Source organism: Suncus etruscus, chromosome 13 (genome assembly GCF_024139225.1).
Source record: "Suncus etruscus isolate mSunEtr1 chromosome 13, mSunEtr1.pri.cur, whole genome shotgun sequence".
NCBI classification, from domain to species: domain Eukaryota; kingdom Metazoa; phylum Chordata; class Mammalia; order Eulipotyphla; family Soricidae; genus Suncus; species Suncus etruscus.
The window spans coordinates 28,300,863-28,324,285 of record NC_064860.1 but is presented as its reverse complement, the minus strand read 5'-3'; the positions used below and the strand labels follow the sequence as shown (position 1 = coordinate 28,324,285).

The following is a 23,423-nucleotide window of genomic DNA, read 5'->3' as shown; positions in this document are numbered from 1 at the left end:
TGACATATAATGTCCTACTTTCACTTGCTGGGGGTTACAATGAGAGCATGATAATGAGCCAGTGCTGTCCATTTTGACAATGATATCACCCATAGGGATGTCGGTGCAACTAAAAAGGGAACCTGGGCCCCAATGTCTGAAAAAGAACTGTCTTGCTCCCTTGACCAACATTTAGACTGTTTTATTATCAAGGGTGGGGAATGTTCGTCCAACTAACCTGAGAAATCATGTGGTCTAGCCTTGGTTCATGACAGGACAGACATGTACTACTCGTCATTACCAATAGTTTGCCTGCCTGTACTATATGACTTGTAAAGATGTTAACAATATTAAATGGACCTTGGCAGAAAAAAATGTTACTCATCCCTACTTTACAAAAATTAAGCTTCTCTTGGAGCCAGAGCAATAGTACAATGGGAAAGGCTTCTACCTTGCACCTAATATGGTTGGTCCCCTGAGCACCACCCGGAGTGACCCCTGAGCATAGAGCCAAAGTGTTCCTCAACAAAGTATAGTTACATAAAACCTGTTTTCTAGAATCTAATTATCTAATACATTAGCGAATGTTATCTATTGTTAATATTAGTGATGTTCCACGAATTCATAGACAATATGGCATGTACTGTGAAAAATACTGATCAGCCACATGCAAGGTAAGCTCCTTAGCCACTGTACTATTTCTGTGACCTCCTACTTTATTTTCTGTAATTTTTTACCATATTTATTTATCAAGTTCATTGCCATTCTTCTCAACTGAAATAAAACTCTCCACAAGGCAGTGATTGGCCTACTGTGTTCTCTGCTATATTGTCCATGCCCAGAAAATAGCTAAGTACACAGCAGGAGCTCAATGAATTTTGTAGAATAAATTAACTAGAAAATGAACCAACAAATCAAACAATGATTCCAATTTGGGGTTTCATTGCATCTTTCCTGATCTCCTGCCAGCAGACTCCTCTCTGTAATGAATCCCATGTGCCTTATATCAGCAGCTTATTTAACATAGATCTGACCCTATTATTGTCCTATTAAATAATTAAAGTGTTTCTCAATGGCATGGTAAGGAATATACGATTCTACAGAATGGCATCAAGATTATTTACATAAAGTGAGGAGATAGTATGGGGGTAAAGTACTTAAGTTGCATTTAGATGACCCCGATTCAAGTTCCTGGCTTCATATATGGTCCCTCAAACATAGCCAGTAGTCACAGACCCAGGAATAGCCAGGAATAGTACTGTTAGGTGTGGCCCAATTTCCAGCCTTCCCAAAAGATTACGTATCATCAGAATCCTCTCTTCTTTTTTATTTGGGGGGGGGGGGTCACACCCGGCTGCGCTCAGGGGTTACTCCTGGCTCTATGCTCAGAAGTTGCTCCTGGCAGGCACAGGGGACCATATGAGACACCGGGATTCGAATCAACCACCTTAGGTCCTGAATCGGCTGCTTGCAAGGCAAACGCCACTGTGCTATCTCTCCGGCAAAATCCTCTCTTCTAAACTCATCTCTTTATATCTACTCCTATGCCTTACTCTATAGAACAATGTCTCCCAATCTAGATTATTTTATGGATCCTAAATAAAGGAAAAAAATTGTATACAAAAATTGTATACTCTTTTAGAGGTTTGGTATGGGAGAGGAACTATACCTGGAAACCAGGCATTACAAGCACTGAAAGCAGGGCTCCTGTATGAGCTCCATTCAGCACTTTGAATTATCCCTCAGGCTGGTAAACATTATCTCAAAGGCTCTTAAGGTCACCTGCAAGCATCCCACTTTGATGAGCACTATTGTAATAAACTGACTTTCTGGTCAGTAAAAATTATAGATTATTACTGACAATTTATAGATTACTGGTTATATAAACTATTACTAGTATAATAATTTTTATATATAATTGGAGAGAAAACAAAATTTTAAATCTTCATATATCTTGTACCATCTCTAAATAGACCCCAATATCAGAAATGCTACTGGTTTGCAAATGAAATTTACCCACTCCAGGAAAGGTCTATGCCTGTCAGCTTTCATTCCTATTCTTTTTCTATCCCGGTATGTCCTCCTAATTACAATTCTCAAAATTCTCCTCTCCCTCTACTGCTAACTGAATGGTCATAGCAAAAATGAACACTTCTTTTTGATACCATTGGCCAAAACTTCTTGCAAGACCATTTATATCTCTTCTAGGGATTAACCCCCTAAATTATACTATTATTTTTCTGTGATGTTATGCCTCCTGTGTAGTATGAAGATTAACCTGTTCTCTTTTTATTATGTAGAAATAAGTACCACATCTTCCTCCTATATTAAACCATAAAAGTTCACTGGATTAATCAATATATACCATCCTTTACTTAAAGTCTAAGAAATGTAACTTTATACTAAAAGTTTATAATTAGACATATGTAATATACTCATGGCAAAAGGGAAAAGTCTGGGGAAAAATATCTAAAGTCATTTCTAGGCTTTACCTTCTTTTGAGTGTTAAGTCTGAAATAGGTATGCATCTCAGACCTGTTCCCAGGACCATAAGAAAAGATGTCAGAAGCACTGTTATCCGAAGACCTAAAAGAAAACAAAATCATCTGTGTTATTTACCATTTTATCTTCAAGGAAGTCCAATGTCAAGAAGAGTTTCTTATTCAATGCTACTGATATTATCTAATATTATAGTTTTTCTCTTTAACTTCCAATATGATGGAAAAAAAATCCTACATGCTGAAAATGATTCTAACTTTAATAAAAGACTTGAAACGTCTTCATCAAAAAGAAGCTGTTAGCTCCCGTTTTTCAAAATGGATGTCTGTTTGTTTCAGCCCCTAAAAGTACAGAAAACAAATGTTAGAGCTAAATATTTTAGTTTTATATATTGAGAAAAAAATTTTAATTTTCAAATGAAAACTGCTAATAAAACACTAAATTTTTTAAAAGTGACACGATAGGGCTCTATATATGCATGTAATCAAGATATTAATTGACTTTCAGAAGGAGAGGGTCCCATGGGGAAAAACTGCTGTGATTTTTCAGACCAAGTAATAACAGAACTAGGATATGAGTGCAAAAATCATCTGATAAGAGACATTGAACTATTTTTGGAAAACAAAACATAACTGACAAGAAAAATAAATTATCTTTCAAATACAGTATCCTAATACCGCAAAGGTTCTCTCAATGTATAAGACAAGTCTTTAGGCTGAGAATTTATTGTATAATGCATGGACTCTCTAAATGTCTAAAAACTTAGATGGAAAGAAAAAACTTAGTAGAAAGAGAAACCCAAACCAATCATGCACACATATACATTCACAGTAGATTGTCAAGAAATCAATTACGGCCACGGAGTTCATCTCTAAGATTAGTCTTCTGAGACTCCCAGAAACTTTCCTACAAAGAAGCTTGAAATCCCTAAATCTCCCTATTCCCAATAGTCACAGTCCCCCAACAGAGCACATCATAATTTGACTCATAGGAATAATCAAATCATGCCTTGTTTGTTGTTGTTGTCATTTTTCCTGCTTATACAGGTCCTGAAGATCTATATAGGTCCAAGATTGACAGACCATCCTTATGCCAATATGACTTCATGCACTCCATAATCTGACATCATTATTATCACCTGATAACTCCTGAAGTCTTTTCACTCTGTTTTCTGGAGAGCACAGATATTAGATCAGTACAATCTCTCTAATCTTTCATGTCCCTTCAAGTTTCCTTCACTTCCCTATTATGTATAACTGAAACTACCTCATTTTGGCTACTTTCAGGTTACTGTCACTCTCTCCTCCCTAAAACTTTATTGCTGTCAAGAATTTTCCTGGGTTTAAGCAGTATTATGACACTCCTTGATGTTATTTTTCTTTTTCTTTTGCTGGCATTCTTCAATTTCTTAGATTTGTGGATTCACAGCTATTATCAAATTTGGAAAATTTGCAGATTATTTCTTCAAAACTTTTTTGGCCCCATTTCACTTCACTCTAGGCCCTTTTCCTTAATCTCTCTTCTCCTTCTGGAGCTCAAAATTATAAAAATATATACATAATTATAGATATATTATTTAAAACTGAAGTTTTAGTTTTCCTGTGCTTCATTTTGGGCAGTATTTGTTGCTGTCTTCAAATCCTCTACTCTTCTTCTTCTGCAATGTCTAATCTTTTGCTAAGTTCTTAAATTTAGCCAATTTGGGGGGGGGATGAAGATCTCTTAAATTAGAAATTAATGATAAACCATTACAAATGAAAGTTGGGACTCTTAGACTGAATGACAAAACAAGAGGGGGGGTATATAACAGCTGAACAAGTATAAAATTAAAATAAATCATCTAGGCATATTCCCCATTGAAGGGGTACTGGTGAGCCCACATCTGAACCTGATGATTCCTTCCTTCCTTCCTTCCTTCCTTCCTTCCTTCCTTCCTTCCTTCCTTCCTTCCTTCCTTCCTTCCTTCCTTCCTTCCTTCCTTCCTTCCTCTTTCATTTTTTGTTTGTTTGTTTGTTTTGGGGCCACATCCGGTGATGCTCAGGGTTTACCCCTGGCCATGCTCTTAGAAATTTCTCCTGGCTTGGGGGACCATATGGAATGCCTGGGGATCGAACCGAGGTCTGCTGTCCTAGGCTAGTGCGCCACCACTCCGGTCCCCCTTTATTTCTCTTTAGAGAGTACTTCCAACTCATCTGGAGAATTGCCCTGATCTCTCATACAAGCCCCTGGTCTTCTCATACAAGTATTTTGCTTTGTAAAAATAAAGTTTCTAAGAGCAAACAAACAACAAAAACACAGACACTTTCACTTGTCCAAGAATTCTTTCCCACTGGCAAAAGCAACTTCTACCTCCAAGTCTCTCCCTTCAATACACCTTCGAGGGCTGTGAACCTCTCTTGGTTAGAAGAGTTTTTCCTGGGCCCGGAGATACAGCATGGAGGTAAGGCATTTGCCTTTCATGCAGGAGGTCATCGGTTCAAATCCCGGTGTCCCATATGGTCCCCCGTGTCTGCCAGGAGCGATTTCTGAGCCTGGAGCCAGGAATAACCCCTGAGCACTGCCGGGTGTGACCCAAAAACCACAAAAAAAAAAAAAAAAAAAAAAAAAGAAGAGTTTTTCCTTTAAAGAAAATGATGAGAGACTTCCATCTTCTCAAGTCACTTAGTTTAGTTTTGCCCTTGGGGAACTATACCATTAAATCTAATTCCTCTTTTGCTTGATTGCCACATCAAGTTTTTGTGCTTTAAGTTTCTTTTTGCACCCAGTTCTTTTCATGAGGTTTTTTTTTTTTTTTTCCCCAACAGTATTTGCTATTCTAGTGGCAAAACTTAGTACTTAAAATTGTTAGTGGCTTTTTTTAAAGTAAAATTCTTTATTTTGGAAAATATGAGGAAGGAGACTGAGTTCAAGAGGGGAGAGAGCCCAGGGTACTCATAAAGTAAAAGAAAGGAAGAACACATTTTAAATTGAAAAGCTAACAACTCCCCCAAACAGGAAGACTCCAGCCTTCTTAAAATAATGTTTAGGACAGAACCCTAGTATAAAGGGCAAAGCATATGAAGCCTGGACAGAGAAACAGCACAGTAAGTAAAACAAGTGGCAGGGCAGGCTTGGATCTCCAGCACTGTCTCCAAGCACTGTCTAGGACGGTAAACCCTTAAGTGCAGAGCCAAGAGCAAGTCCTGAGTACCACCTGGTGTGGCCAAAAACAACAACAACAACAACAACAACAAAAAACACCCAACCCCAAACCAAAACAAACCTAGCATCAAGCTTTCTTTTCTTGCTCTGAACACTAGCCTGGGTTGCCTAAAAGTGTCCTCCCTTTGTGGCCGCTTAAATCAAACCAATCATGAATCATTACCCTGAGTGATGTGATACAATTTAAAAATGCTTTATCATTTAATCGTATGATTTCCTCCCTTTCATAATCACACTGGTAAGTGGTAAAGTGAGACATCCGTCTCAGCTACTCCTAAGAAAAGTCTTCATTCATCTTTAAGCCATATCTGCGAGTCACAAATCTAGTGTGACCCAGCCAGAGTTCAAGTACAAACAGTTTCAAGCTGACCCTGCACCATTCTCCTGAAACCAAAGCGTCTGACCCTCACGAGCTCTTCCTGAATTGGAGTCACACATGCAAAGTCAAATCATGACTTCCTCCTGTCTGGCTAACATCAATCTATTCTGTGACACTTGGACACCCACCCCAAATTCTTAAGAAGCCCAAAGCCCTGCTCTTTGTCGAGTGTCAGAGAGAAATACATGCACAACACGCATGCATGAAACTTGAACGTCCAAAATATGAGAAACATTTCTGCTTAGGCCCAATCCCCTGGTTGCATAATGAGCCTTGATAGAACCATCACTATTTCCCACGAACCCTTCCCATATAGGCCACTTTGCGGGAAAGGAAGAATGGGAACCTGGTCACACTTGCTGCCCTTCAACAACCCCTAAAGCAATGCTTCTGAAGTAGTGGGACGAGGCTCCATAAAGGGGGCGCATCTGACCTCGGCAAACACTGTCATAACAAGCTAAACCCTATGTTCATGCCTCTGTCTCTGGAGCTGAGAGTTGCTGTATCCTGCTTCAAACCCAGCTTCGAAAAGCCATTCATTGCAAAACGTGCTCATTGGAGCCATGAATCCAGACATCACCTCTGATGAAAAAAAAATCAGCTCAAATTTATTTTGTATATATATTTTTTGCAGGTTAAATTTTTTTTAATAAAGATAACTATTTACAAGAAAAATGTTTTCTTCTTCCTGGGGGGGCATGACAGAAAATAATTGAGAAGCACTGCCCTAAAGCGACCAAGAGGTGATGGGTTGGCAGTCCTGGAGATCTGCAAGCTCCAGGGCTCCCTCCCTGGGGGTGTGGGGGGGCCCCTCACCTCTCTTGTCCAGGAGCCACATAAAGGCGAAGCAGGGCAGGAAGCCGATGGGCCCCCAGAGCACGAGCAGCGCGATGTCCCAGCTGGAGAAGCCATAGGCCTGGCGCGCCGAGTTCTGGATGGGGCCCCAGGTGTTCCAGACCAGGCCCTGCGCGAAGCCCAGCAGGGAGAAGAGCAGCAGCACGAGCCAGCGGCGTCCGTACACCCGCCCCGGGCCCGGGGTGGTGGCTGCGGGCAGGGCAGCTGCCACCTCCCGGCCTCTCCAGGCGGTCGCCGGCGCAGGCCCGAGCACGGGCCCCAGAAGCGGCTGCCGCTCCTCCTCGCTGCTCCAGCTCGAGCCCATCGCGACGCGCGGCCCCAGCGGCCGCGGATCGGCCCCGGCCCCGGCCCCGGCCCCGAAGGGAAGTGACCGGAGGAGGCGGAGGCCGAGGTTGCTGCTACGGTTGCCCTCGGCCTCCGGGCGCGGTGCTCAGTGCGCCTGCGTCGAGGAAGCCCTCCCTGGAATGGGCGGGGCCTGGGCCCAAAGGGGGCGGGGCCTGGACTGACCTGAGTGGAGCCTAAGCCTGGAGGGCGGGGTCTGGGCATGGATTGGGTGGGGCCTGGTTCTGGAGGGGCGGGGCCTGGTTAGGGCAGAGCAGAGCCTGGGCCTGGAGGGGCGGAGCCTGGGGTGGGAAGGGCGGAGCCTGGGTGTAGTGGGCGTGATCTTGGCGGGGCGGGATGGGGCGAGGCCCGACTGCAGCTCTGCCCCAACGCCCTGCTGCAAGTTGTTAGTAGGGAGGACGCTGTGGCCAGGAGAGTGCAGTCCCAGAAGTCAAGGGAGACGAGTTTCAAAGCAGGGAAGAGGAAACTCTCACCGCAGCTGTATTAGGAAGTTGGGCTAAGGAACTCGGCAGAGCTTGAGAAAGCGTCCCAAGTTTATTTCTTAAACAACTGGTTGACTTAAGCTATGCTTTTGTTGTGTTTGTAGTTCTTAGATTTTGCGCTGGGTAACTGTGAACCGCAGAAGTTACAGGAGAGGATAACCTTAAACTGGGTAGGAGAGATCAGGAGAACTGTGCTCAGTTTTCTGTTGTTATTATTATTATTATTATTATTATTATTATTATTATTATATTATTGTATTTCGTATGAAGAGGTCATATTTTGGCATCTGCTCAGAGGACGGAGGGAGGAGTGAGTATAGCAGCACCTTCAGTGGCACTTGTGCATAGAAGAATTCATGAATACCACCGGTTGTAGCCCTAGAACAAAAACAAAAGTTTTAACAACTGCCTTTTTTTTACTCATCAACTGACATTTACAAACTAGTCAATTTGATTCATATTTTGTATCACCAATATTCCATCCGTTTGCCTGTCACTTAGTAGGTGAGCAATAAAGATGTTAGGGCTAGTGATTTCTGTCTCAAAAGGACCTAAAATCCACTTCTAGATTAGAAATATTCTGAGCAGACAGCGAGTAAATTTAAAGGGTGGGAGTTGTTAAATCTCTTAATCCAGCAGCGAGTGGTTTCTTTTGATAAACAAACCCAGACAGAGCCCGACAGCTGCTAGTTAATGTCCTTGAACATCTAAGCCAAACGATGTGTCTTGCGTTGGTTGAGAAATGATTGAGAAATGACTCACAGGGAACGCAATGAATGGACACTTGCCCGGGGCAGCTACAGAAACCAAGAGTCAAGCTGCTGCCCAAAGCACAGCTTGCTTGGATCAACAACAGCACGAGTTTTCCGGATTTCAAAGGCAATTAAGAGCTGAAAGAACATGCAACTATGCAGGGAAACTCGATTTTGCTGGCGTTAGAAAAATGCTAAGGTGGAGATAAAACGACTAGAAGACAGGACTGGATTAAAAGCGTCCGGTTCGATGGCCAACATCACATGGCATGGAGCACTGGGGGTTGTAGCACCTGATGGTCGGAGCAATCAGAGTCATGGGGCCTTAACAGTGAGCCGCTGGCATGTTGGGGGCACTTAAAAGTACCAGTTGGGAGTTCTCCCCACTCCCCCATTTTTTATTTTACACCCAGTGACATTCTGGGGTTACTCCAGGCTCTGCGCTCAGAGATCGCTCCTGGCTTGGGGGACCATATAGGACCCCGGGGGATCGAACTGCGGTCCGTCCTAGGCTAGCGCGCGCAAGGCTTAGCGCTTGCTCCATTGCTCCCCCCCTCCCCCCCTTTTTTATTTAAAGGTCAATAGCAGGGACTACAGCATGCCTAGGCTTCTAGTTCAACCATCCAGGAATCAAAACAAACCTTAGTGGCCCCACCCAGCTCCCATCACGTGACCTTCACATCATGTGACCGTCACGTGACGGCGCACCCGGAAGCGCGTGGCCTTGGCGGCTGAAACTCTTCCCTGTGTAGTTCGGAATGACAGCTGGGATTTGCTATTGCTTAAGCTTAAATTGTATTCACTTCACTTTCTGGCTTCAGGCGCAGTTCTTGCCTTGCTAGTTATGGCAGAAGCCCGGGGGGAGACGGCTGACTTGGCCCCTGATGCATTTGGAAAGAAGGAAGGTAGGTGCCAGGCTGAGGTCAGACCTTCAGAGCAGTCCTGGGCTCCCTGACTCTTGGCCCCTCTTACTGTGCCATCCGGCCAACTTCCTAGTCTCATTTTTTTTTTCACCCGGTATTAAAACTATGATTTGTTTTCTAGAGAAATGTGATTTTTCTCAATGTTGGAATCTTAGATTTTTGTTATCAGTGTCGCCTAGCGCCTGCTTGCTGCTAGTTGGTTCATGCCCGCTTGGGTATGTTAATGGTGGGTTTAAATTCAATGAATGAAACTTGGAGCCCTCCTTTTATTTTTGTGACTAGAGGGCATGAGCTTTTGATTTCGTTTAGAGATCGGAGACGCATGACATGGTAATGTGAATTTTATTCTCCACCCTCGTTGAGGGTGTCACCAGGAGGATAGAGCCCCATAGGAAGATGTGCATACTTTAAGGAGGGAATAATTTTTAAGTAGTCCTTTATGGTTTATGACACAGCGACAGCTCAAGTAGTTGTGCTGGGGATGAATGGCACAGAAATCAATAGTATAGAAAAGCAGATCACATGAAATATGAGATCAGTAGTTATGTTTCCTAAAGGGAGAGATATCCTATTCAAGAAAACAGAAACAAACAAGTAACTTTCTACTACCAGCACTCTGATGTATTTCCCTACTAACAGCACATACCTTTCCTTTATAGATCACTTGATTATATATCTTACTGAGATCATTCTTGAACTTCATTGATTACCCCTAATCCATTGATTATTCCATTTTCTGTCCCTCTGTATCTTCAAGTCCAGCTTAGAATGCATGACAAAACAATTCTTTGCTCAACTTACATCTTCACCTGTGTGGCTGAGCTTTTCTGGGGAAAGCCCCTGACAAATTTATGACTTATAAAATGAAAGTAACGGCAGCTCCTTCATTATTTACTCATAAAAGTCATTCTAATCCTCTGTTCCTCTGATAAGCCCTATTTCTTTCTCCAATAAGTCCTCCAAATTCTGTCCTCTCATTTTCACTTTCATGAATGACTTTGCAAGTTGGCTTAGGTCAGTTCTGCACCTGATCGATATTTTTCTTCACTATCATATACTTGATGAAACCGTATCTCTGACCTAAACCATCACTATTATCTTTAGACCGCATCCATTTTTATTGTGTGCCCTATCAGTCCCTTTATTCAGTAGTAAAAAGCTAGTGCTTTCCTTAAAATAATTAAATCCATTCTCTTAAAATTTAATTCTAAGTTTTAAAGTACAGTTTTGCTAGTTAACTTGCTTTGCTAGTTATGGCAGAAGTGTGTGTGTGTGTGGCCAAGGTGGGGGTACTTCTGGGGAAATACATGAGGGAGCTGGAGCTTGTGTAAACCTGAGCTTAATGCTGAAATTAAATTAAATGCTGGAATGCATGTTCCTCGAAACACCAAATGTAGAGAAGCCCTGAACACAACCTGCATGGCCAAAACCAAAACAAACCAACCAATCAAACAAACAAGCCCTTAAAAGCCAAACACCTAATTATGGCACACAAGTCCTTATTCCAGGCCTGTAATGATGTTTCCAAGAATAATAATCATTATTTCTTTTTCTCCTCTTCCAACTTTTCCCTCTAATCCTACAAATTATAGAATATATCATTCTGGTTTCTTCTGTTTTGGAGTCACACCCAGCTGTGCTCAGGACAGACTCCTGGCACTGCACTCAGAAATTACTCCTGGGGGTGCTTAAAGGACCATATAGTATACTGGGGCTAGAATCCAAAGGAACAAATCTTGGTCTGCTGCATGCAAGTACCCTATTGGCTGTACTATCTCTCCAGTCCAAAGAATACATTATTCTATTTCTTTCATTTTGTTTCTCATAATCTGTAATTCATTATTTTGTTTCTTCCATCAGATATTATGTACCTTGATGATAGAACTTACTCTGTTTAATCATATGTGGCCAAAGAACTTACTCTGTTTAGCACATGTGGCCAATCACCTAGTACAATGCTGGCCATAGGTTAACTGTTCATATTTCTGAGAGTTTATATCTGTGCTCTCACTATTCAGATGATCAGAGGATCTTTATTCCCAGTTTTGATTACAGTAGCTTTATAGTTTGTTTTAAAACCTGGGAGTAATTTCTTACATTTTTTTTTCAGAATTGCTTTGACTCTTATCCCATACAAATTTTAGTAGCCTTTGTTCTTTAGAATGTCACCGATATTTTGATGAAGATTTCACTGATCTGTATAATGTATTGTGTAGGATGTTCATTTTGCCAATTTTTTCAATATATGAACATAAAATATTTTTGCATTTCTTAGTGCCTCTTCTTTTAATAGTGACATATAAAATAATTTTATTTAGTCTTTAGTACTTACAGTAATATTGCTAAATAATAATCTTATTTCCATCAGTATTTTTCTGACATTATTTAAATGTTCGTTTTTTCTTGGCCACACCCAGTGACTCAGAAATCGCTCCTGGTTTAGGGGACCATATGGAATGCAGAGGGATTGAACCATGGTCTGTCCTAGGCTAGTGCGTGCAAGGTAGCCGCCTTACTCCGTATGCCACCGTTCTGGCCCCTTGTTCATTATTTTTTACACTAACATATACCATTAGAGAAATTTTAAGTTTTTGTGGCTAAGACACAGATTTTGTTATTGAAAGTACCATTAGCTAACATGCATATATTTAGAAATATCTAATATCTGGGCCAGAGAGATAGCACAGCATTAAGGTGTTTGCTTTGCACACAGCCAACCGGGGATGGACCTAGGTTCAATAACCTGAATCCCATATGGTCCCCAGAGCCTGCCAGGAGTGTTCTGAGCCCAGAGCCAGGAGTAACCCCTGACCATTGCTGGGTGTGGCCCCAAAACAAAAACAACAACAAAAAAAGAAATATCTAGTATCCTAGCTCATTTTGCTATGATTCAGTTTCTCACTACACTAATCTGTATTGTAGCTTATAATTTTCTTTTCTGTCACTTTCTGAAGCTTTTAAAATAACTTACTTTTCAATTAAAATTTTATTTAGTAAATGTTAGGAATCAGTTCATTCCAGTTTTGGATCTTTGTCTTTATTGTAGTTTGTCAGTATTAGGAGTGTGTTTTGGTAATGTCGGATGTTTCTTAATTTTACCTTGAAATGTAAATCAGATAGTAAGGAACTGAAGTCAGATTGCTGGTAGTTTCAGGGAAAGTAGGTTTCAAATTACTTTGCTTTAAAGAAAAAAATGATTGAACAAAAGGGTAGTTTGCTTTGATACTGTTTTACTAACAGAATTTGTTGTAAACAAAACTGTAAGTAATTTGTTACATTTAGGAGAAGAGACTATAGTATAATACCTAGATTACTATTTTTTCCTCCAGTATTTTCCCGCTTCTTCTAGTTAGTTCGTTTGTGGGTTTGTTTTCGTTTGTTTGTTTGTTTGTTTGTTTTGATGTTTGGGCTACACCCTTCTCTGCTTACTCTTGGCTCAACATCAGGGATCACTCCTGGCTAGGCGAGGGGACCATTTATGGTGCTGGGGATTGAATTTGGGTCTGCTGTGTGAAAGGCAAGCACCTTACTCTCTATACTCACCAGCCCTTCTACTTCATATTAGCTTGCAGCAAGTGTATACCCAAATACACTTAACTTTTATAGTCTTTCTGTCAGAGTTGCTTCAGAATATTTATAGCTTGGCATTTATTCCAACATGAAATAACTGGCTGCATCTGTAGGCAATTTAATTAATGCCATGTAGATTGCATTGTTCTTTAAAGGAATTGTAACACTTACATTTCTAAATAGTGCAGTTCATTGTTGATAAAAATTATCAGAGACCAAATAAGTTTATCTCACAACCTGCAGATTGTTTTATTTCACCAGTAGGCCTGAAATTCTGTAAATGTGCTAATTTCATCTTACAGATGGGCAGCCTTACTGCTGCTTTCTGCACACAGAAGGAAGCACTTTCCATTCATTTAGCAAATGTTGAAACATTTAACAACCATAATGAATCCCTGGGTCAGGTGTATCCTCACCAAATTTCAGATATTAGAGTATCCTATTAAATAACATCTGAGATTTTAATCAAATCATTTCAACATTAAAACAAATGTTAGAGAAAAGTATTTTATTCTTTGAAGCTCTGTCAAACCTCTACTCAAATATCCCTAACCTCCAGGTATTTATTTGTAGAAGAGAAGTTGGACATATTCAAGTATGAGAACTTTTGGAGACATTCCAAACCATCTTGTTTTTTGGTTCTGATAATGTTTCTGTGGGAGCAGCAATTCCTGGCAGTGCTCAGGAGTCACTCATGCTTTTACTCAGGTTATCATATGTGGTTCTGGTGAGCAAATGGGTCAGTCTAACACAAGGAAAGCTTGACTCTGATTTTACTGTAAGCAAAATGATAAATACTTCCCTGAAAAGATTGTGCTTCTGTTTTTCCCAGAACGTTTTAAAATTCTAAAAACAAAACGTTTAGGATTTGAATGCTTTATAATTTTGGAACTATAAAGAGACTTGCTTCAGTGGGTCAGACTAACCATGATTTATTCAACCTAAGTGACAAAGTATTTGATAGTGAGAATGTGATTGCCTTGACAATTGCAGCTTCAGAAAACAAGGTGTTATACTGCGTTATGAACCAATGACAGTCTTAATTATAAAAGTTCATTTATTTGGGGCCAGCAAGGTGGCGTTAGAGGCAAGGTGTCTACCTTACAAGCGCTAGCCAAGGAAGGACTGCGGTTGGATCGTGGTTCGATCTCCCGGCGTCCCATATGGTCCCCCAAGCCAGGGGCAGTTTCTGAGTGCTTAGCCAGGAGTAACCCCTGAGCATCAAATGGGTGTGGCCTGAAAAACCAAAAAAAAAAAAAGTTCATTTATTTTAATATGAAGGGATTCAGGTCGTAGACATTTCCTGGTGTTAATTTAGTGGTACAAAGCTGAGTTATTTCAGCTAAGTCTTGCAATTTCTTGGACCTTTATTATATCCCTCAGAATATTGAGCACAGGGGCATCCCCACATGTCTTATTTGCTCAGAGAAAGTTGCAGTGCACAAGGAATACAACTTGAAGCGCCATTATTCAACTAAACATGCTGAGGAATGTGCAAATTATCAAGGAAATGAGAGAGCCAAGCAGGTTGCCAGTCTTAAAGCATGTCTAATGAGGCAACAAGATTTCTTCAAGAAAGCAACCAAAGAGAATGTTGCATCAGTTGAAGTTAGTTACATGATTAGTGAGATGATTGCTAAGGCAGGGAAACCATTCACAGAAGGAGAGTTTGTTAAAAAATGCATGTTACAGGCTACAAGTATTATCTGTCCAGAAAAGAAATGTCAGTTTAGCAAAATCCGCCTTTCTGCCAACACTATGGCAGAGCATATTTCTGACATGTCAAGTGACATTTATCATCAACTGTGTGAGAAAGCCAAATGTTTTGATGCATACTCAGTTGCTCTTGATGAGGGCACAGATATAACAGACACTGCGCAGCTCACAATTTATGTCCGTGGTGTTGATTGTAATTTTGAATTGACAGAGGAGCTGCTCACAATAATTCCAATGCATGGCCAGACCACTGCTAATGAGATATTTCGGCATCTGTGTGATGCCATTGAGAATGCAGGTTTGCCATGGAAGAGGTTTGTTGGAATAATAACCGATGGAGTGCCATCAATGACAGGGAGGAAAAATGGACTGGTGACACTTGTTCAAAAAAAAAACTTGAAGAGGAGGGTGTAGAGAAGGCCATTGCTCATCACTGCATTATCCATCAGCAGGCCCTGTGCCTGCCATGTGACAATGTGATGTCTGTTGTTGTGAAATGCATCAACCAAATCAGTTCCAGGGGCTTAAAGCACAGGAGGTTCCGTGCTTTTTTTTAGAGGAAATGGAGTCAGAATATGGAGAGGTGCTCTATTTCACTGAGGTACGTTGGCTCAGCAGGGGAAATGTTTTTTAAGTTGAGAGAAGTGAAAGCCTTCATGGAGAAGGATGGGAATGCTGTTTCTGAGTAGAGTGTTCACAAATGGCTCATTGACTTAGCTTTCCTTGTTGACATCACACATAAGCTGAATGTACTAAACAAGATGTTACAAGGCCAGGGGCAGCTTATCAGTGCTGCCTATGACAACGTGAGAGCATTCTCCACAAAACTTGTGTTATGGAAATCCCAGCTCTCTCAGACAAACCTTTGCCATTTCCCAGCATGCAAGGAACTTGTGGATGCAGGCATACCATTCAGTGGTGAGAAATATATTGATGCTATTTCTAAGCTAGAGAAGGAATTTGATCACAGATTTGCAGACTTCAAAAAGCACAGAGCCACTTTCCAAATTTTTGTGGACCCCTTTTCCTTTGATGTGCAAGATGCCCCTCCTGTGCTTCAAATGGAGCTCATTGACCTGCAATACAACTCTGATCTCAAAGCCAAGTTCAGGGAGATTAGTGAAAAAGCAGACATGCATGGGTAATTTTTGAGAGAATTGCCTCCCAACTTCTCTGAGCTTTCCCGAATGAACACCATATGCCTTTTTGGGAGCACATATTTGTGTGAAAAGTTATTCTCCACATTTAACTTCAATAAGTCAAAATACAGGTCTAGACTTAATGATGATCATCTTCAAGCCATACTGAGGGTCTCAACTGCTTCCTCTCTAAAGCCAAATGTGGTTCAGATTTGTGAGAAGAAGCACTGTCAAGTCTCTGGCAGCAAGGAATAGGCAAAAGATGCCATGTTCAGAAGAAATAATTAAAACTGTTAATAATGACGTTTGAGGACTTTTTTTTTTTTTTTTTGTGAAATCCCTTATGCGTCCCTGCCTCACCCTGACTTTGCCTCCTGTGGCCCCCAGGTAAATTGAGTTTGAGATGCCTGAGCTAGAATAATAGCACAGTGGTAGGGCGTTTGCCCTGCATGACCCAGGATGGACCTGGCGTAATCTCTGAACGCCACCATTGTGGCCCAAAAATAAAAATAAAAAATTTATTCACAATGATTTACATGGTTGTTGACAATAGAGCATCATGCAATATTAGAATATATTAGAACAATATTAGAACTCCTATCCCACTATCCTCATCTCTCCACCAGAGTTCCCTGATTTTCTCCCACACCACAACCTGTCTCAACAGACTTATTTTAAATTTTAATCATTTTAGGTTAGGCCCATGCTTACACTAATGTTGGCTCTAGTGCTTCTAGAGCCTTTACACCCCAGCAAAGTCCAATGCTCTTGCCCTTTGCCTTTATATTAATTCTAGGGTATCCCCTTGATATGTTCTATTTCCTCATTATATTATTCTGTATACCACAGAATAATGATACTCTCTGGTGTTTGTTTTTCTCCTCCTAACTTAATGAAATTCTCCAGTTCTAATCTAATTACAGAAAATTTTATAATTTCATGCTTCCTTATGGCTGTGTAATATTATATATATTCCACAATTTTATTGTTCACTCAACTGCCATTGGACACCTTAATTGCTTCCATAATCTTACCATCGCACAATGCACTGCATTTAACATGCATTTATCTTTTGTGTGTGTGCATTTATCTTTTTGAAGAAATGTTCTTGTATCTCAGAGCTTGATAAGATATATTTTGTTAATTTATTCAACTTCCATATTATATTTCTGGCCACTACTATCAGCAAAGAAATCTAGGGAGACTTCCATTTCCCAGCATTTCATTAGTAAGGAAGATGAGAATAGTTACTGAGTAAGGATGTTCTTTCCACCCTCACATTTATATGCCAACACATTCCTCTCCCCTCAACAACATAACTTGATTTCATATAGACTATGATTGATCTAAAGTTCTCCTATGTAACTTTATAGGTTCTGCGTTCTCTCCTGATTTTCTGCTTTAGTGCCAGACTTCAGCTTTAATTTTCTGGAAGCAGTTGTAACAGCCCTGAACTTAGAATTAGGAAACTTGGACTCATTGTTCTGTGGACACCTAGCAGCTGATTTTCTGTTTCTTCCTTTGAATAATGTCTGTATCTTGTTGGCTTCATATTGGATCATCTGAGCACATTTTTTTAATATAGTTGAAAGAATGTGGTAACTATAAAGCACTCTATCAATAAATATTTGATATTGTTTGGGTGGTGGTCAGAAGTAAACTTTTCTCTTTCTTTTTTTAATTTCTTGAAAAATATCTTTATTTTAAAATTTTAAATTATGTGTCCAGGGAGACAGCACAGCATCAGAGCGTTTGCCTTGCACACAGCCGATCTAGGATGATACTAGGAGAAATATTGAAAAATTATGATTCTTTGAGGTATTTGCATAAATTGTAATAAAGCCACACAGAAATACTTGCCAAAATAAAAATGATAGCATTTATTTATATTAGATTAAGTACCTTTACAGTCATCTCTTGCTCTGTTATTTCTCTCGGTAGTTAACCATGCCAAGCCATTTGCACCAGAGAAAGCAAAAGAAATTATAATGTCGTTACAACAACCTGTAATTTTCTGTAATATGGTTTCCAATTGGCCAGCCCGAAACTGGACGGCTAACCACCTTGCCGAGGTTCTTCGTGGCAGGCATATCCGGTTCAGGATGGGGATGAAGAGCACACACACAGGTAGGTTTGGACTACAAGTAATTGCCATCATAATGTCAGCAGTAACATGACTATTTTTATCAGTGACTTATCTCTGATAATAAGCTTGTTTTGTTTGGTGTTTTGACCACATCTACTGGTGCTCAGGACTTAACAACTCACTCTGTGCTCAGGGAGCATTGTGGTGCTTGGAGAACCATAGGGGGTGCCAGGGATCAAATCCTGATCAGCTGCATCCAAGCCTTATCTGCAGTATTATTTTAATGGCCCTCTTCAGACCTAGATAATCCCTTTTTTCTAATTCCCTATTTGATGATTTTCAGATAGGAAAATTTTATTGGAAGCTTTAGGATAGTTAGTACAAACAGACTATCATTTATGATCCTGTAAAAATATTTGTTTATGCACCAAACCCAAAGTCAATGACAACAGAATCGATACCAAATCTACAGCAAGCTATACACAGAGGGGACCAGTTACACTAGCAGTTCAGGGGACAGAGCGGGGAGATATGGGATGCATGCTGGGAACAGGGGTGGGAGAGGACAACACGGTGGTGGGAATGGCCCTGATTCATTGTTATTATGTACCTTAAATATTACTGTGAGGGCCCGGAGAGATAGCACAGCAGTGTTTGCCTTGCAAGCAGCCGATCCAGGACCTATGGTGGTTGGCTCGAATCCCGGTGTCCCATATGGTCCCCCGTGCCTGCCAGGAGCTATTTCTGAGCAGATAGCCAGGAGTAACCCCTGAGCACCGCTGGGTGTGGCCCAAAAACCAAAAACCAAAAAAAAAAAATATTACTGTGAAAGATTTGTAAATTCACTTTGGTCACACAATATTTATAAAAATAATAATTTTATAAAAATATTTATGTATCATGATTGGAAATAGTATACTATGTTTAATTTGGTAAACTAAAGATTATTTGCTAATGTGCTCTTGTTTATGTTCCCAGGTCATTGAAACGGACCAATACTAACCTAATATAATAACCCCTTCTAATGCTTGGTTTGAGTTGAAATTTTATCTCTATTGGCTGTATCACCTTTATTGCACTGTAAAAAAGTGAAATACTTAAAACTTTCCATCCTCCTTTTGAGCAGTTTAATTTTGTTGGCTTCCTCTTTCTTCCTGTAAACATTTTAGTCATATAAAAATTATTCTTACCTCTAAAACTAGTTAATTTGAAATAACAGATCTATTTCTAATCTAGGAATTAGATTAGAATAAATTAGAAATCTGGTTTCAGAATGGTTTAACTTCTATTTAAAAATGGATAAGTTTTATATTCTAAAGATTCTAGAGATTTTAAGCACTGCTATGAAGTGACTCTTGTGTATATCTATTAATAACTCAGTAGGAAGTAGAAACGTATTCAGTTCCCTTTTAATTTCTTTAAAGGTCCTTATGTTGGCCCTCTAGTTTATTCCATAGAATTATTTGATTTTTAAAAACTTTTTATTATTTTGTATGTTCATATAGTAAGTACCTCTTTATATTCCATTACAGCCAATGTTAAAAAAAATGAGTTCATATTTTATGATTCTTGCTTTTATTTTTGTACTTTGACTTTATTCAACAGAATTTCATAGTTTTCTCTATGGGTTTTATAAGGATAAATTGATACAAAAATATTTCATATTTAGTATGCCAAAAAGTTTATTCCCAACTGACTTAAGATTTATTGTTTTTTGTTTGTTTTTAATGTCTTTATTTAAACACATTGATTACAGATATGATTGTAGTTGGGTTTCAGTCATATAAAAAACACCCCCCTTTACGAGTGCAACGTTCTCATCACCAATGTCCCAAATCTCCCTCCTCTCCACCCCACCCCTCGCCTGTACTTGAGATAGGCCTTCTACTTCCCTCATTCATTTAGATTGTTATGATAGTTGTCAATGTAGTTATTTCTCTTACTGCACTCACCACTCTTTGTGGTGAGCTTCATATCGTGAGTTGGACCTTCCAGCCCTCATCTCTTTTGTCTATGAGAATTATTGCAAAACTGTCTTTTATTTTTTTTTTAAATCCAAGATTAGTAAGATTATTCTGCATCTATCTCTCTCCCTCTGACTTTTGGATTCAAAAAAAATTCTATATATTACAATAATTAAGTTTTCAAATATATTTACTAAATATAAGGTTGAGGGTTAGGAGAGAGTCTGGGGACTCACTGATGGAGAGGCCATGGGATTGAAGGTGCAAACATTATATACCTGAAACCATGTAATAAATTTATAAACTCATGATGTTTAAATAAAAATTAAATTATAAATAGAAGAATGCAACTGTGAAGATTTATGTACACACATTTGCCTAGACAAATGCTTTCATTTTTTCTTAGGAATAGATCTAGAAGTAGAATTACATATATTAACTTTGTTGAACTTTTTTGGAGCTGCCAAAGCTATTTTTCAAAGGAGTAGAACCATTTTTCTTCTTCCCCTGACCCCACAGTTTCTGTGGATTGCAATTTCTCTACATCTTTATCACATTTTTGCATCTTTGAAAGTTCTAGCCATCCTAGTAGATATGAAATCTTACCTCTCTATGGTTTTGATAAAATACTTATTCCTACTGTCTAATTGTTTATCTTTTCACTTGCTATTGACCATTTGCAATTTTTTTTTAAGATCTCTGTTCAGTGGGGCCAGAGTGATAGCACAGAGGGTAGGGCATTTGCCTTGCACACAGACAACTGAGGTTTGAATCCTGGCATTCCGTATGGTCCCCTGAGCCTGCCAGGAGTAATTTCTGATTGCAGAGCCAAGAATAACCCCTGAGCACTGCCAGGTATGATCCAAAAACCAAAAAAAAAAGTTATCTGTTCAAATCTTTGCCCATTTTCTGAGTTTTTTTTTAAACTTGTTTTAGGAGTTTAGTTTTGTCTTTTATATGTTATCATAGAACGTTATATGTTCAAAATACTCAGACTCTTACCAAATATATGATTTGCAACTAACTTCCCTTTCTTTAGCTTTCTTAATTTCCTATTCAGGTTATTTCTTTGAAATTTAACGGAGCCTTCCCTCAGGCAGTTTATAGAAATGTAATAAGATCACTGTCTTTAAAGCTTGCGTGCATTTAAATTTCTGTGTGTGCTTTCTTTGTGAATTTTTTTTTTTTTTTGGTTTTTGGGCCACACCCGGTGGTGCTCAGGGGTTACTCCTGGCTATCTGCTCAGAAATAGCTCCTGGCAGGCACGGGGGACCATATGGGACACCGGGATTCGAACCAACCACCTTAGGTCCTGGATCGGAAGCTTGCAAGGCAAACACCGCTGTGCTATCTCTCCGGGCCCGTTCTGTATGAATTTTGGCAAGTCACCTAACTTTTCTATGTCTTAAAAGTCTTCTCAGGAGGGGCTGGAGAGATAGCATGGAGGTAGTACGTTTGCCTTGCATGCAGAAGGATAGTTGTTTGAATCCCAGCATCCCATATGGTCCCCCGAGCCTCCCAGGAGCAATTTCTGAGCATAGAGCCAGAAGTAACCCCTGCGCACAGCCAGGTGTGACCCCCCCCCCGAAAAAAAAGTTCTTAGGAGGGGCAGGAGATATAGCACAGTGGTAGGGCATTTGCCTTGCATGTGGCCAACCTGGAGGAACCTGGTTTGATTCCCAGCATTCCTTATGGTCTCCCAGCCTTCCATGGGCTATTTCTGAGTGCAAAGCCAGGAGTAACCCCTGAGCACCATGGAGTGTGGCCCCCAAATCAATCAATCCATAAATAAATAAAGTTTAAAAAATGTTCTCAGAATTAAATGCATTCATATACACACAATATTTAGAGTAGTTGCTTTACATGTAGTAAATGCTTAACAAACTTTACTTACTAAATGGAAATAATAAGAAAAATTAAAGCATGCCTTCATTATAAAGAACATTAGTGAAAAAACTTAAAAAGAAATTTAAAAGTATTTGATCTTACTACCAAAAGAAAGCCATTAGTTTTGGCATGTTTGTGCAGGCATTTTTGTGTTTTAAAAATAAGCTATTAGCCCAAAGTGATAGTACAGCAAGTAGGATGCTTGCCTTGCACATAGTTGACCCAAGTTTGATCCTTGGCATCCCAAATAGTTCTTTGAGCCCCACCAGCCGTGATCCTTCAGTGTAAAACCAGGAGTAAGTCCTGACACTGTAAAATCCAAAATAGAATAAAAATAAATTATTTTGACAGCTTGTTTTTCAATAATGCTATTTAAAATGTTTTCATCTTTGAAGTGCTCAGTTTGTATATATAGGTTTCAGGTCACATCATTGTAAATCAGCTCTGTGTGTGTAGTACATTTTATTCACTACTGAAAATCATAATTTTATTCTTTACTTGTTGTTGACCACTTGGGGGGGGGGTTGGGTCACACCCAGCGGCGCTCAGGGGTTACTCCTGGCTCTTTGCTCAGAAATCACTCCTGGCAGGCTCAGGGACCATATGGGATGCCGGGATTCAAACTGGGGTCCTTTTGTGGTTGGATGTGTGCAACACGTGCTCCAGTCCCTGGTTGACCACTTTTTACCTAATTTATTCACCCTTTTTATCTCCCTTTCTTCTGGTAATCTAATTTGGATTTTAGAGCCTAAAGGTTTTTTTTTTTTTTTAATTTTGTCTTTTTTGTTTGTTTTGTTTTTTGTTCTTTGGGCCACACCTGGTGGTGCCCAGAGGCTACTCCTGGTTCTGCATTCAGAAATCGCTCCTGGCAGGATCAGGGACCTTATGGGATACAGGGAATCAAACCAGGTGTCTGTCTGTCCGTCCAGAGTTGGCAGCGTGCAAGGCAAATGCTCTGTTTCTGTGCTATCATTCTGGCCCTATTTAGTTTATTTTGTTAATGGGCTACACAGGAGTAAATTATACAGTGTACAGTCTGTAGTTATTAATTTCCACTTAATGTGATATGAGCAGTGTCTTGACATTTAATTTGACTTTTAACTGACTTTCATTGTATCTTAGTGTCATAATTGACTTTAAAATTACTTTCATTAAAACTTATTTTATTATTTGTTATTTTGGGTCATACCTAGATTGCACAGAAACTGCTTCTTGCTTGGTGCCAGTATTAGCTTCTGGTGACACTCCAAGAACTTGTTAAGCTGTCTCTCTAACCCCTAACTTATTTTTTAAGTTTTTCTTATTTAGATTGCTTGGGAGTTTGACATTTGTAATAAGGTACCATTGAAATGAACCTTGAACATTTTTTTAAAAAAAAATCTTGCCTTCATTTTTTTATTATTTCTTTAAGATAGTTGTTTAAGGGCCCGGAGAGATAGCACAGCGACATTTGCCTTGCAAGCAGCCGATCCAGGACCAAAGGTGGTTGGTTCGAATCCCGTTGTCCCATATGATCCCCCGTGCCTGCTAGGAGCTATTTCTGAGCAGACAGCCAGGAGTAACCCCTGAGCACTGCCGGGTGTGGCCCAAAAACAAAAACAAACAAACAAACAAAAAAAGATAGTTGTTTAAGAGAGAGAGAATAGCAG

At 39.9% G+C, this 23,423-nt stretch overlaps 3 protein-coding genes across 3 annotated transcripts in view; 1 reads left to right on the top strand and 2 right to left on the bottom strand.

Annotated features, from left to right (window-relative positions):
* Nucleotides 1-7,248, bottom strand: part of SLC49A4 (solute carrier family 49 member 4) — a 70,790-nt gene extending 63,542 nt beyond the window's left edge. The window contains exons 1-2 of the mRNA XM_049785910.1: nucleotides 6,875-7,248; nucleotides 2,472-2,565 (exon numbers count right to left, since the gene is read on the bottom strand). Of these exons, the coding sequence (XP_049641867.1) occupies nucleotides 2,472-2,565; nucleotides 6,875-7,217 (437 nt within the window). The 5' untranslated portion in view covers nucleotides 7,218-7,248. The remainder of the gene's footprint in view (nucleotides 1-2,471; nucleotides 2,566-6,874) is intronic.
* The window catches only part of FAM162A (family with sequence similarity 162 member A), a 497,431-nt gene continuing 479,756 nt past the window's right edge, over nucleotides 5,749-23,423 (bottom strand). The window contains exon 6 of the mRNA XM_049785936.1: nucleotides 5,749-5,760. The gene's annotated coding sequence lies outside the window, so the exon portion shown is untranslated. The remainder of the gene's footprint in view (nucleotides 5,761-23,423) is intronic.
* HSPBAP1 (HSPB1 associated protein 1) overlaps nucleotides 8,514-23,423 on the top strand; it is a 54,113-nt gene continuing 39,203 nt past the window's right edge. The window contains exons 1-3 of the mRNA XM_049785541.1: nucleotides 8,514-8,616; nucleotides 9,311-9,394; nucleotides 17,779-17,964. Of these exons, the coding sequence (XP_049641498.1) occupies nucleotides 8,514-8,616; nucleotides 9,311-9,394; nucleotides 17,779-17,964 (373 nt within the window). The remainder of the gene's footprint in view (nucleotides 8,617-9,310; nucleotides 9,395-17,778; nucleotides 17,965-23,423) is intronic.